Below are 15,971 nucleotides of genomic sequence, written 5' to 3' on the forward strand. Positions count from 1 at the left end.
TGAAGAAAAAGTTTTTCAAAACCAATCTTCTTACTCTGGTAATAAAATTTATGAATGGAATATTGATGGACTATCTGAACAAGAAATCCTCAATACCATGAGTAAAATATTTTTAGTTGCAAATGTTTATATTAACAATAATATTAGACAACCTGATATTGTTATATTTTTAACCCAAGGTTTTTCTGGAGTACTTCGCCATTGGTGGGATAAACATCTCACATGTGATGCTAAATAAACTATTCAGAATGCTGTAAAGCATAATGACGAAGGGTTACCTATTTTTTATGACACTATTGAGATGACACATTCTGATAGCGTTAATACTTTGATCTACACTATTTTGAAACATTTTATTGACACACCATCTAATATCACTAATCGCGTTAGCGATCAGCTGAATAATTTACGATGTCATAAGATGTCAGATTATAGATGATATCAAGATGTTTTCATTTCTAGAGTAATGCTTTGAGATGATAGCCAGAATCCTTACTGGAAGGAGAAATTTATTGATGGTTTACCTCGTTTGTTTGCTTACAAAGTGAAGGAAGAACTTACTGACATCTCAGGATTTCTTAATTACGACAATTACACTTATGGTGATATTTTCAGTGTAATCAAGAAACTTGGTATTAGAGTGTAATGATCAAAGAATGCTTCGAGAACAGATGAGAAATAGTAAGAAAACCAAATATGAAATTAGAACTTTTTGTGAACAATTTGGCCTTCCCTTTATTGCTCTATCTAAAAGAAAGCATAAACCTTTTACTAAGTTTTCTAAACCTTATGGTGGTATAAGGAAAAAAGTCCATGAAGATTTTTATAAGAAACTTCTAAAAAATATTTTCCTAAGAAAAAGAATTTCCAAAAATCTTTTAAATAAAAATGCTTCAAGTGTGGCAAGACTGGACATTTTGCTGATAAATATTCCAAGAAGCCCAATAAATGGAAAAAGAAGCTTAATCAGTTTAAAATAGATATCAATGATCAGGAAGAATTGTTTCGACTCCTAAAAATAGGATCCTCTTCATCATCTGATATTTAGGAATTTAGTTCTAGTGATTCAGAATATCACTCAGAAACTGAGTATCCTAATTCACCAAAGATAAAGCTTGGTTGCAACTGCAATGATTATTGTTGTAAAACTTTGAGTAAAATAGTCAATATTTTAACTTATTGACTTTAATTTCTCAAATCACAAATCCTGAGCTTAAAGAAGAATATATTCTTAAACTTAAGAAGACAATGATTCGCCAAGAACCAGACACTTCTAAGCAAATGATTAGTTTTCAAGACACTTTAGAGAGATTTCAAAAGAAAAAATTCAAAGACGTCTCTACTTCTGATTTACAACACGAAATTAATTATGTTAAAAAAGAAATCGTTGAACTCAGATCTGAGATTGACAATCTTAGATCTGAAAGTGAGATTTTAAAACAAGAATTTTTATGTTTAAAAATTGATAAACAACTTGATCAGGATATTCCTTCTGACAATGAGCAAATGAATGAATTTGATTCTAGCCACAATAATCAAGATGGTGATAATCAGATATGTTTGATTCGTCATACTATTCCTCCCAAATGGTTTTCACGAGTTACTATTATTGTTTCTCAAGATTTTCAGTTTTCTGTTGTTGCTATGATTGATTCTGAATCAGACTTGAATTGTATTCAAGAATGATTAATCCCTAGCAAATATTTTGAAAAATCTACTGAAAGATTATTTTCGACAAATGGATCTCAAATGAAGATCAATTATGAGCTCAACAATGCTCATGTTTGCCAAGATAATGTTTGTTTTAAAATCCCTTATGTTTTAGTCAAAAACGTGTCTGACAAAGTGATTTTAGGGATTTCTTTTATTTCGTCTTTATATCTTTTTTTGACTGAGAAAGACGTTATCACTACCAACCCTTTTGGTCAAAAAGTTAAATTCAAATTTGCTTATTGTTTTGAGATTGATATGGACAAAGGCTTGAAATCTTTACTTTCTGCAAAAACAAAACATTTGAATTTCCTCTAATAGGAAATCAGATACAACAAGATTTCTAAGCAATTATCTAATACTTTGCTTCAATAAAAAATTGAAGATTTTAACAAATGTCTAATTACTGATGTTTGTTCTGATCTACCTAATGCCTTTTGGCATAAAAAAAAACATGTTGTTTCTCTTCTTTATATCAAGGATTTTGATGAAAAAAATATTCCCACTAAAACCCGACCTATTCAAATGAATAGTCAGACTTTATATTTTTACCAACTTGAAATTGCTGATCTTCTTAAAAAAACAATAATTAGACATAGCAAGTCTCATTGGACTTATGCTTCCTTTTATGTCCAGAAAAATACTGAACTAGAGAGAGAGACACCTCGTCTAGTCATCAATTACAAACCTCTGAATAAAGTCTTAGAGTGGATTAAGTATCCTATTCCCAACAAAAATGACTTAATTCATAGGTTAAGTAATGCAATTGTCTTCTCCAAATTTGACCTAAAGTCAGGATTTTGGCAAATGCAGATAACTGAGTCAGATAGGTATAAGACTGCCTTCAATACCCCTTTTGGTCACTACGAGTGGAATGTGATGCCTTTCGGCCTAAAAAATGCCCATAGTGAGTTCCAAACATCCTGAATGACATTTTCAATTCATTCACTCACTTCATCATTGTCTACATAGATGATGTTTTAATATTTTCCAAATCTATTGATGATCATTGGAAACATTTGAATTCTTTCTTTGATATCATTAGATTAAATGGTCTTGTTGTTTTAGCAAAAAAGATCAAACTATTTCAAACCAAGATTAGATTCCTTAGTTATGATATTTCTAAAGGCAAAATCAGACCTATTCAACGAACCATTGAATTTGCCAACAAATTATCTGATGTCATTATCGACAAAAAATAATTGCAGAGATTCTTAGGATCTCTCAATTATGTTGCTGATTTCTACCAAAATATAAGGAAACAGTGTCGACCTTTATTCAAAAGGCTTCTACAAAACCCTCCCCCTTGGTCAGAAACCCATACTACTCTAGTAAGGAAAATCAAAGCACATGTTAAGACTCTTCCGTGCCTTGGTATCCCTACTTCTGATTCCTTTAAAATGGTTGAAACAGATGCCTCTGACATTGGTTATGATGACATTCTGAAACAAACTGTTTCACCAGGTTCATCTGAACAAATTGTTCGTTTCCATTCCGGAGCCTATAATACTGCACAAGAAAAATATAGTACTATTAAAAAAGAAATTTTATCTATAGTACTATGTATTTCCAAATTTTAAAGTGATTTACTTAACAAGAAATTCCTATTAAGGATTGATTGCATGAGTGCTAAATATGTGTTAGAAAAAGATGTTGAAAACATTACATCAAAACATATTTTTGCACGATGACAAGCTATTTTAAGTGTTTATGATTTTGACATTGAATTTATTAAAGGCACTAATAATTTTATTCCTGATTTTCTTACCTGTGAATTCTTGCAGACACCCAGCCATGAGCAAGAAAAACAAAGGAAAAGAAAAACAGATAAATGTTCCTCCTCCCCCAAATACTAATAAGAAATTGATTAAAAATGAGCCGACACAGACCCTTGTGTCAAATACTTTAGAAATTGCTAATAGGTTTACTCCTCTTGGCAAGATTATCCAACCAGCTACTTTTGCGTTTCTATGCCCTTTGACCCCTATGCCAAGACAATTGCGTCAAAGACTACTTCCTCTCAATATTTTCTCCCAAAAGAAAAATCTATTTATTTGAAGAAACCTTTTGTTACTAATCTGTTCTACATAGAACCTAATCGGTCTGTGTATACAGATAATTTCAAAATTGATTCTTCTTATTTTCCTCATAATTTTCACTAGATTCTAGAAGATTCTTTCAAGAATCTCTAATTCTATTCCAGCATTATGATTCACACTAATTCCCTTGCCATAAAACCTATTTATGACAAAACTGATCCTAAAAAATTAATCTACCACAGTGCCTACATCTTTAGAGTCATCACTGAAGAATAATGGGGAACCAACCCCTGCACTCCCAAAAGACTCTCTGATACAGACACTGCTTTTAATTATTATGACTACATCACTGCTTGGAACCGATTCATGTTCTTCCAAGTACCTGATCTAAGTCATTCCTGGTTCATTAATTTTGATGTCAAATTCAAAGGAAATTTCCATTTTTGGTTCTTTCAATGGTGGAACCAATTTGGACCCGTTCTAGAGAATTTCCCTGATGAGCTTTACCGAGCTTTTAAATGTTACTCCATGATGGTTGGTCCCAAACTTGATCGACATTTAGCCAAATTTCCTTATGCTCTCCATTTTTGCAAATCCTACAAACTGCCTTGGATTTTCAAATGGAGTTATGAAAGAAATACTGATATTCTGACCCGAACCTACTTCACAAAATGGTGGGATAGGTTCTCATACACTAAAAAAACTATTGACTGCATGATTAAGGATTTTCCTCAAGCTGCAACCGACTTGCAAAACAAAGTAGAATTTCCAGCAATCACCTCCGGTCCAACTACTCCTGGATATCCCCTGATCCAAGCCTCTGCTTCATCTGATACTTTTCAGAAAGGAAAAGCTACCAGCACATCTACCAGCACATCCTCTAAGAAGTCCTCAAAATCCAAAAAGAAGACTGTTAATATTATTGATGGATTAAATAAAAATGATTTAATCAATTTGCTAGCCAAAACTCTGACTAATAATTCTGAAGATGATAAAGATTCAGAAGCATCATCAGAGGCTTCGTATAGCAACACATTTGGACATGATTCTCTAGATACCCCAAGACTATCTGAAGAAGATTGATCCATCTCCAATTACATCATTGAAGACTGACCGTCTCAAAGACTGATCGAGCTCTTCCATGATGACCTTACTAGTGAAGACTGACCGTCCCAAAGACTGATTAAGTTCTTCCCTTCCAATTGTCATCTTGTGCCAAAAGCAGATGCCCCAAGAATCCGCTAGAGACACAATGATGGTTCCTATTTTGTCACCTTATGCTGAAAGCAGATCATGTAGAACACATAATGATGACCCTGCTCCACGTGATTAAACAGTAGCCAAACTGTTCACTCACGGGTTTACTTTTACTGTTTACTTTAATAATTGTACACAGAAACTCCTTATGCTATAAAAGGAGAACCTTACTTCGGAATTAGACAGAGCTTATTTTCCGCCTTCTATCCTTTCTTCTTATCTCTATCCTGCTCTCTCTTGTAAGTGCAAATCTGCATTACCTGCTTTAAAAGCTTTGTAATTTTACTAAGTTTTATGTTTATTTCATGTTAATGCAATTATTTTTGCATTTATCTTATTTTGTACTGCATACATGAATATGGTCGGTTTAACCACCTACATATAATTGTGCATTTAACCGCCTACATATAATTGTGCATACTCTGATCTTTCCTCTTCATTCTTATATCTATCTTCTTTTCCGCTGTTTTGGTATCTATCTATATATATATTTCAAATTCATACCAATGCCTATCATATATACCTCTTTGAATTCTATTAATTTAGTCGCCATATTACTTGATTAAGACCATAAATACAGGCATTTGGCATCACAAGAATTATCCAACAGATGAATAACTCGTGGCATATTAATGATCATTCATACTTACGTACACACGAATATACACGTGTGTGTCTATGGACAATACTAGCATGCATACCAAATGTGCACTCCAAATATGCACATTAGTGTAAATGATTTTTTTTTTTTCTTTTCCTTGAAGTATTTTTTAAACATCCTTAATTATTAAAAGAAGTATAAATTCACTAATAGTGGGCAAATTTAGTGGGCATATTTGTATCATATATATATATATATATATATATAAAGTGAATGTGTGTATCTGTTAAAATAGAGAGACCTAGCATGCATTTTAAAACAAGAAAGAAGGGCCAAAAGTTGGGAAAGGAAAGGTGAAGCAGTCTCCGAAAACAGATAAAACCGGAAAGTAAAAGAAATAAATATTCAAAACGCCGCGTCCAAGTTTTTGAGAAAATACAGCAAAAGGCCAGCAAAACTATACTGCTGCATGCCATATATATAAATATATATATATTATATATATATACACATACATATATACACACACACACAATAACATCCAAAGACAAACATGCCCTTCCAACACTACCATGATTACTTGGACCCGTGGTGGAATTCCTTTCAGTACCTGAGGATATTTTCATCTTTTTCTAAAAAGAAAAGCTAATAAATAATATGTTGGAAGAATATATAGGCCAGAAGCTTCCTGAATGCAGATTGAATGGTTCCCTGCATGAAACTGTTCTGTCACTGATCTACCTCTTCATTACAAAATAAATCTTGCGTACAAACACACGTGTGTGTGTGTGTCTCTCTCTCTATATATATATATGTATATGTGTATGTATAAAGCAGCAAAAACCATTGATTTTCAGTGGCCATTAGGGTTTGTTTCGATGTGTGTGTTTCTCACTTCTCTTTGTCGAAAACCATGAATCCATCATCAACACCACAGCATTCTCGCAAACTCCTAAATGTGATGAAGGGCTCGGCCTTGGCACCACAACCCCACGTTAGACCCCCAGAAAGAACCATAAGTGTTGTCATCACCATCATCGTCATGGCCATGCTCATCTGCACTTTGGTCGTTCACTTAATCTTTACTTGCTTCCGCCGACGCCAACACTCCGTTCATCAGCCTCCACCTGCGACGTCGTCATCTCATAGCGACGATCTCGCTGCCCTTCCTACTTTCATCTACGCCGAAGACTCGGTCTCGGCTACTTGTTCTTCTTCCATTGCGTCGTCATCGGACTCCGAGCCGATTTGCGCGATATGTTTGGCGGAGTTCGTGCATGGCGAAATTCTCAGGGTTTTGCCTAGGTGCAACCACTTGTATCACAAGGAATGTATCGATCAATGGTTGGTGGTGGGGTCCCTCAGCTGCCCCATTTGTAGGGACCGAACGATCGATCAGGACGTCGAGCCCAAGAGGAGCCGCTGCACCCACGCTAATGGGGTCGGCGATCTATCCATGTTTCCGACTCTCAACTTCACTACCAATCACTTGCAGTAAATTTTTGTTTTTCCGATTTTCTTATATATTTGGTTCATTCTTTTTAAGCTTAGGCTCTGTTCGGCTTCTGGGAAATCTCTGAACATGAAGAGGGCTCAACAACAACCTCAGCAACCAAACATAGCGCGAGATCCTTGGTGAAAGTTTGGGTATTGATTTGAGTCTGAAGAGTACTATTTGCAATCAAACAATTTTGTCAGTTTTTGAGTGTGAAATACAATATTTGCGGCTTGATCAGATCTTGTTTCAATTATGTGACATTTGGTTTTAATGATTTTGTGTTCTTAATTTTTCTCTAGTTCCTGCTCAGAATAAATATTCTTGCTTGATTAGAATACCAAAGTTTTATGACAAGCTGATGACACAGTACTTGGCATCTACAAATTGCTTTCCTATATATTCATTAAACTCACAGAATCTCTATAGTTTCATATATATTTTTTCATTTCTATTTCTCATTTTTCTGATCTGGATTTGCTAGCTAGCTTAATTTGAATCCTTAAAAGTCACTACACAACACATTACAGAAAAATTGAAAAAAGCCACCCAACAAACACATGGATTACAACCTTGTCACAAATTAAATTTTGTGATGATTTACTGTTCATCAGTCACAAAGAATATTTTTATGATGATTTGTAAATATTACGTCCCAAAGTTTAGTTTAATGTTCAAACGTAACCAACTTTTAATAACAGTTGGATTCCCGATATGTAATTATTTCTTCTCATGAATAGTAAAAAATCCTCATTGATCCCCAACTAAAATAGTGCTTAATTAACGTAAAGTTACAAATTAAGCAAGCAGTACCCAAAACACTTGAGGTTGTGTTTGAATGTTGAGATGAGTTGAGTTGAGTTATGAATAGTAGTATTTTGTAAGTCCCATTGAGATGAGTTTAGCTTTTTTAGGTTGATATAATTTTAATTTTTTAGGTTGAAATGTATGAAGTAGGTTGAAATAAATTTAACTTATTTATGAAAAATTAAAAAAATAGTGAGTCCCATCAATAATTAGTTTGAGATAAGGTGAGATGAGTTGAGATTAGTTGAATTGGGTTTAACAAGTTAACCAAACACACCCTCAACCACCACAAGATCTCCCTCATACGCACAACCAATTAAGCATAAAGATCTATAATATTGTTTAGAGTTTTGCTACTTATCATCCCCACATACTACACATCACACTTATTTTTATTTATTTTTGGTTTTATTCTGCTTAAACTAATTGATTTCTTCTATTCATCATCCATACATCACACATTTTGTAAGAGAAAAAAAAATAAAAAATAATGTGTGATGTATGGTTTGAGGATGATGATCAGTATAATACTAGAATTTGTCGTTTGTTTAATTCTTTTCCGATCCCTATATATTGATGACTTTATTTTTTTGCCATATTCCCATATATATATATATATATATGCCAGTAACCAAAGGTTAGAAAAAAGAATAGCAAGCTCATGATCACTTCCATTAATCTAATCCCAAAAATGGGATGGGAAGACAAGCTAGGTAGCTAGCTCCTCGCGGCATCATGTCCCCCCCGTATATATATTCAGTTTCCACCCCCTCATCCATAAGTGTGTGTGTATGTATATGTATATATATATATATATATGTATGTATATGTATATATATATGTATATATATAAGTAGGTCTATTTTAAATCCAATAGATGGCTTATATATATGTCAAGTACTCTTCTATTGAGTTTTGCTCTGACTTTGATATATGTTTTAATTAAAAAATTATTTTACTATTAAAGTATGATATTAATTATTATTTAATTGTATTTATATCACAATTCACTTCCCTTTACCAAAACTGCAACTCAATTCATATTGAGCAGTGCTAAGAGGATTGCATTGCAGTCCCAATGTATGAAATTATCAAATTGTCGCCATTTTTAAGCTTGAATTGACTAACATTAACCCTCTTTCTCCTACAACCTAAAGCCAAAACATTTGAAATTTCAGATTTTTGTTTTTGCCTCAGCCGCGCGCCCCAATGGATTTCCACCATCGTCGACCACCACAACCCAATCTCCTCCACCATCGACCAAAGTTTCTAGTTGAATCTAAAGGAACTAAAATATGATTCATTTGGGTGATTCTTACGTCTCTAAGAATGACTTTTTTGTGTTCTTGTGAAAATTTGAGACGACAATTCTTGTAGCCAATTGCATCATACAAATCACAAGAATGAGTAGATCAAATCACATATTAAGCTCAGAGCATCAATTTGGTCGCACAACATAAATTACACTGCTATATGACAGAATATTATAGAAGTTTTTTTTAATTAAATTAAGCACATAACCGAAGACATAAAATATTTACAGCAAAACAGTAATCGATTTTACCTTTCCAAGTCGTTCAAACAAAGTCACACAAAACTCAATAGATGTTGTGAAATCAAAGCAGGCCGAGAGCCAAAACTCATAAAATCTATTCTTATAACCAAATCAAACGCATCAGAAAAATATATATTAAAGAAACAGAACAAAAAAGAAAAAAGATGGTAGTGAAACTGATGGAGGCATAGTCAGGATGGTTGGCAGTCATGGTAGCTGCAGTTTCAGCGACCAATTCATCAAGCTGACTGGTTGTGATACCCTTGTAGACCCCAGCACAGACCTTTTGGGCGACCAAGGCAGGGTTGCAGTGCTCCATACTCAGCCCATATCTCAGCTTCTTCAACTGAGCAGTGATCTTGTCGAAATGGAACCCATTTCACTGAGGAAGAAAGGGATTTACCAGAACCAAACACATTCTACAATTTTTCATCTGCATCCGAGGAAGAAAGGGGATTTACTCTTCTCTGAAGAAGGGGACGACGACGGTGATGGGGCGGGGCGATATCATCTGGGTATGGGGGTGGTTTCATTTGGGCAAAGGGGGCGATCTGCGTATGGCCTAACTAGAAAGATGACTTCCCTGTAATGAAACGCGTCGTTTCATTTAGTAATGGAACATTGCATTTCATTATGCTTGCAACACAGTCCCATTTTAGGGACTGCAATAAGAATTACTCATTCATATTAATTATCAAGATGATGATATATATATATATATAGCGGTAGCTAACGTGCAAAGCACGTTTGCCATGTCTGCCTAATTAAAAAAAAAAAAAAATTTCTAATATTAAAATAATTTAATGTATATGAGTAAAATTATTATTTATTCATATTCATAATTTATTATAGAATTTAAATTATATTAAAAATTTAAAATAATTATATAGTTTTTTTCTATTAAAAATATTCAGTAAAACTTCATCATTTATTTAATGATGAAAAAATAATATTTTATAAATTAAAGTTGATTTTAAGTGTATGATATAATAGGGCTGTACAAAAAACCGAAAAACCGACCTAGACCGACTCAGACCGGCCGCAGGAGCTCGGAACCGGCAGAAACCGGCAGGGAACCGGTCAGCGTGCGGCATAAAATAGAGAAAACCGATATCGGCCGGTTCGGCATCGGTTCGAACCAAATTAAAACCGCTGAACCGGCCGACTAAATAAACTATTTCCTTTTATATATTTTAAACTTAAAACGACGCCGTTCTACTTAAGTTTAAGTGGAACGGCGTCGTTTTAAGTCTTAGTTGTGTTTTAAACATAAGTAGAACGACGCCGTTTGGTATTAAACCAAACGGCGTCGTTTAATTTATAACGATTTAAAAAAAAAAATTAAGTAGAACGACGCCGTTTCGTTTAAACCAAACGGCGTCGTTTCAAAATAGCTTCATCTTCTTCCTCACGTCTTCTTCCTCGTGTTCTTACCAGCTCTCATCCTCTCTCTCTCTCTCTCTCCTCTGCAACAATCTCTCTCTCTACTCTCTCAGAGGAAGCTCGGTCCGGGAACCGACCGTGAACCGATAGAGAAAGGAAGCAACGGTTTCGGCCGGTGTTTCTCCTCCTCGTCGATCGGTTTCGGCCGGTGTTTCTCCCCGCAAATTACCTGTCGGTCGGCGTCGGTTTTGCCCAAGAACCGAACCGAAGGGGTGAGGTGGGGTGGGTGGAAGTTTTTTAACTCCCAGATGCTGTATGGATTGTAAGATGCTTTATCTTATCTTATCTTATATTAATATTTAAAATATATTATAAATACAAATATTTTTTAATTTCAGATCATCAATTTTTTTTTATCTAATAATTACCTAATTATTATAACTTTTCCAAACTTTTAAACAAAATACAAAAAATAATTCAACTTTTTTTAAATCTCAAAATAAAAATAATATTCTAAATTTATTTTAATTTTCTAATATTTTTATACAATTTTTTTTTCTCTCGACTTTCACAAAATATTATAAAATATCTTAACTCAAACTATTTCACAATTATTCATAAACTATTTCATTACTATTAACAAATTTATTCTCTCATCTCATCTCAACATGATCCAAACGAGGCTAAACTCAAAGGCATTTTCTTTAACCTATCCTTAATTTGTATTTTTACCATTATACATCGAGTAATGTGTGATCATGAGTGTTAATGTTTAAATTTGCATAACAGGTCGGAATAGATGAAAAAATTATCCCTGACCCACAATGCTCTCTATGTTCATTCATAAAATAATAATAAATAAGCAAATAGAAATAAATAAAGAGAGACACAGAGATTTATATGATTTGGTATAAAAGTTTACGTTTACGAATTGTTTTGGGGTAAAATCCAATATGATTAGTAATTTTATAATCTTTCATAGCCTCACATATTAGTCAATACAATGAAAGAATTTAATTTAAATGTAGAAAAGTCATAGAGAGTCTGTAGAGAGTCTCCTCTTTATACATAAGTCTATTTCTTTAGAATAATTAGAGTCAAACTTGTCTTGTAAAGTCTAATTTTCCTTTTAAAAATATGAGGCACCTACTTTTGATTTATCTCTTCCCTTATCATTTAATTTATAAATGAGCATCCGAGCATCGTTGGTCCAAGCATCACTATGGGTGATTCGATCATACTGTTAACCTCTTCCAATCCCGAGTCCCTGACGAACGTGAATCACCAAACAAAAGACGATATATATATATATATATATATATATATATATATATATATATATATATATCTATGTATATATCTAAAAGAAGTCGACTAAGAGGTTAAGAGAAATCCAGGACAACATGTTGCATTCACAACTTGCTATTGCGTGCGCTTGGGAAATCTCAATGCCTTTTGTCCGAAGTCGGCACTGGTCGAAAGGGACCGTTTTTTTTCTTTTTTAAAGCAAGTTAATTTCATTAAATAAAAAAAGTGATTCACGAGGGGGATGGGACTTTCCAATAATCACTTTAAAATAGGAAAATGCTACATGCCCCGCTGGGGGCTCCCGCTGGGAGCTCCCGCTGGGCATGTAACATTTTTTTATTTATTTATTTTAGTTTTTTTAATATAAATATTATTAATAATTTTAAATATTTTAAAAAATAAAATAAAAATTATAATATTATTAAAAAATATTTTTTAATCAAGAAATAGAATAAAAAATAATATTTATTTTACTTCGTGATTAAGGAAGTATTTTTTAATAATTTTTTTTTACTTTCTGATTAAGAAAGTGTTTTTTAATGATATTTTAAATTTATTTTATTTTTTAAAAGTGTAAAAAAAATCTATATAAAAAATAAATTAAAAAAATACACATAAAAAAGTACATATTAAGCCCAACAGGAACCCCAGCGAAACTGTAGCATGTCCATTTTAAATATTTAAAAAAATCATAATATTATTAAAAATACTTTCTTAATCATGAAGTAAAATAAAAAATTATAAAAAAATATTTTTTATTTTACTTCGTAATTAAGAAAATATATTTTTTTACTTTCTGATTAAAAAAATATTTTCTTAATAATATTTTAAATTTATTATTTTTTTAAAATATTAAAAAATCTATATAAAAAATTATTTAAATAAAAAATATATAAAATAATCCTACAGCCCCAGCGGGAGCTCCCAACGGGGGCTGTAGCATCACCCTTTAAAATAATAGAAAACAGTACTAAATACATGGAAAGAGGGTGAGGTGGGGTGGGTGGGGTCGAAAGGGACGTTTGCGGTACCAATTATATGTGCCATCCATAATTAAATGATGAGTAATTTTATAAAATATTTTATAAAAATACATTTATCTTATAATATTATTGTGAAATATGTTATAAAAATGTATTATATGTGTATCAATACTCAAAATATAAATTAGATACCACTATTTCCGTCCGTGAAATTGTGGGTTTAAAAATATTTTTTTATAAAATAAATTTATAAATTTACGTGACTAGATTTAATTTGTTAGATTTGCTTCATATTTTAAAGAGTTTTATAATATGAAAAGTTACATCAAATTACGTTAATTTATAAATTTAATTTATTTTTATAAAATAATTTTGTATAGCAAAAGTACATATTTAATTAGGTACAAACTTTTATAAAAAAGTGAACCTCATCTTAAAAAGTTAAAAAAAAAACATTATTTTTTAGTGGAACCCATATTTTATAAAAAATTTGCACGAAACTTTATTTGAGAGTTATACATTGGATTACTCATTAGATAATGCGATTGATTTTTTTTTATCAGTATTCCCTAGGTTAATTATAAATAAATGAAAAATATTTGGTCCATAAACGTATCTTACAAAATTAAATTCACGATGATCTTACTGTTACTGTATAACTTATTAGTTTAAGATTGGTTATTGATACATTAGTTTCATTTACTGTTTTAGTTGATGTATAACATAAATTACTCGCGTACGTGCAGTTTCACACGAGTATACATTATAGTTTATACCAATAAAAGATTGAAAAATAAAACTTAGATTTTCTTTTAGCCAACAAAAAAATGTGTTTCAAATTTCAACACATAAAATGCCACTACAAGAAATTGGCTCAGTTGCGGCGATATTTGGTCTGTTGGAATATTTGATATCGCCGCAATAAGTCATGTGTTACGGCGACTTCTTGGTCGACGCGGCTTCCAGCCTGTGATTTTTTTTTCTTTTTTTTTGCGACGATTTTAAATTATTTTTGCGGCGAAAAGGTTCGCCGTAAATCATAATTTTATTTTTGCAGCGATTTTAAAGATAGTAGCTGCGATATAAACCGCCGTAAAATGTCAAAATCTAATGCCGACGCTGTTGTTCGCTGCAAATCTCTAATTAATATAAACGGCGCCAATACCTCCACATAAAATCAGTTTTCCCCTCAAATCCGGATTTCCCCTCAAATCCCGATTACCTTCGTCCCCATTTTTGCCTACCAGTAAGACACACGCCTCTGTTTCCACTCGGCAATTTAGGAGCTGATAAATATCTCTCCGTTGCATTCCCCGAAAAATCTTGGTTCTTCTTTCGCGGAATCCAGGCCCCTCATTCCAGACTTTGAGTTCGAAACAAAGTCTGTGCCTCGCCGTCGACCACTTGGAGAGATTGTTTTCGGAAGCCCAATATCGGCGGCGATTATCATCCATTGAGACGGTGGGGACTATCTTTCATGCGTCGCAGGTATTTGGTTGTTCCCTTTACTGCAAATAGCTCTCCCCCTTCATCCTCGCATGATTTCTTTATTGCAAAAATTATGCATTTTGGTGGGTACTGATTTGTTGTGTGTCTAAAGTCACTGCAGTCTTAAAGGGCATGTAAGCATCCAAATCATCTGAGTGATCCTTTTTTTCTTGATCTGTAGCTTATGGATTTTTTCTGTTTCGTTTGGTTTATTCATGGCCCCTTCACTGGTGGATTGTTTGTGTTGGTCTCCTTGGACTGTCTTTGAAGTTCCAAACTATCCAGTTTCAAAATTAGTGAAAATGATGGGTAAATGAAGTCACAAAATGTATGGCCGTTCCAAAGTGATGCAGTTAAAGGAAAGGAAATGTCTGAGTGTCGGTTAGCTTGATAGGTTAACTCATTGTAGATGCTAGGAAGAGAAAGGCTAGCAGGAGAGATTATTAGTTTAGGTTGTTGGAGGATGCCATGGATAGGGAAAAAAAAATTTGGCTCGAACCTGCTTGGAATACCAAGTTAAAAGGCAATTCTTTTGGCGGAATAAATTCTTTGTTTCCACAAGTTAGAATATAAAGAGTTTACATGATAAGATGATATTGTACAACAAAGGATATGTACTGCGGATATGTGCTCCAGTTACAAACTTTACTTAATTATCTTTTGTGGCTATATTTTCTGAACAGAGGAGTTGGAACTGATCTTATGTTTGTAACTGTGTAGATAAGTCTTGAGTCGTGACAACTGTTTGAGTCTTGAGTTGTGACAACTGTCTTGGTATTTTTTTTCATATTAAGATGTGTTCGGCCTTTTGGTTTTACGATGTTCTAATCTTTGCTATCATTCATTACTTTGGATTGTTGGTGACATCACAAGAAAAACTGATAGCATATCACTGAAATGAAAACCATTTTAAGTTGATGTATGACAAGAAGAAAGCCAGATCAGAGAACCAAAAGAAATAATACATGCAACCTTACATTTACTGTAATGAATGTAACACAACACCAAACTTAATTGTTTTACCCACCTATAACCCCTCCTTTTTATTTTTAATCTAGCCTTTATTGGCACTTTGTTAACGGAGTGACTGCAGGATCTTACTTAGTGATGGTCTGCTCTTTATCCTAGAAAAATAGGAAAAAGTTAACAATAAAGCTAAATTCTTTCAAAGTTTCATGGCTGAGAAAACATAAAGGATTTTTTCCTGGAGCATGCAATTAATTACTTGCTGAAGATTGAGGTTTTGATTTTCATAATTATGAAACTTGAAAAACCAAAAAAATGTAAAAATAAAAAAAATAAAATAATAAAAAAAGGCATTAACTGATATTTTGATTTTCTTTTT

The 15,971-nt window shown here is 33.0% G+C and overlaps 1 protein-coding gene across 1 annotated transcript; it reads left to right on the forward strand.

Annotated features, from left to right (window-relative positions):
• Positions 1 to 6,292: 6,292 nt before the first annotated feature.
• LOC108997721 (RING-H2 finger protein ATL79-like) lies at positions 6,293 to 7,453 on the forward strand. The gene has a single exon (XM_018974095.2). It carries the CDS (start codon positions 6,521 to 6,523, stop codon positions 7,103 to 7,105), a length of 585 nt encoding a protein of 194 aa, XP_018829640.1. The 5' UTR covers positions 6,293 to 6,520; the 3' UTR covers positions 7,106 to 7,453.
• Positions 7,454 to 15,971: the final 8,518 nt, after the last annotated feature.

This window comes from Juglans regia, chromosome 11 (genome assembly GCF_001411555.2).
Source record: "Juglans regia cultivar Chandler chromosome 11, Walnut 2.0, whole genome shotgun sequence".
In the NCBI taxonomy this organism is placed as follows: domain Eukaryota; kingdom Viridiplantae; phylum Streptophyta; class Magnoliopsida; order Fagales; family Juglandaceae; genus Juglans; species Juglans regia.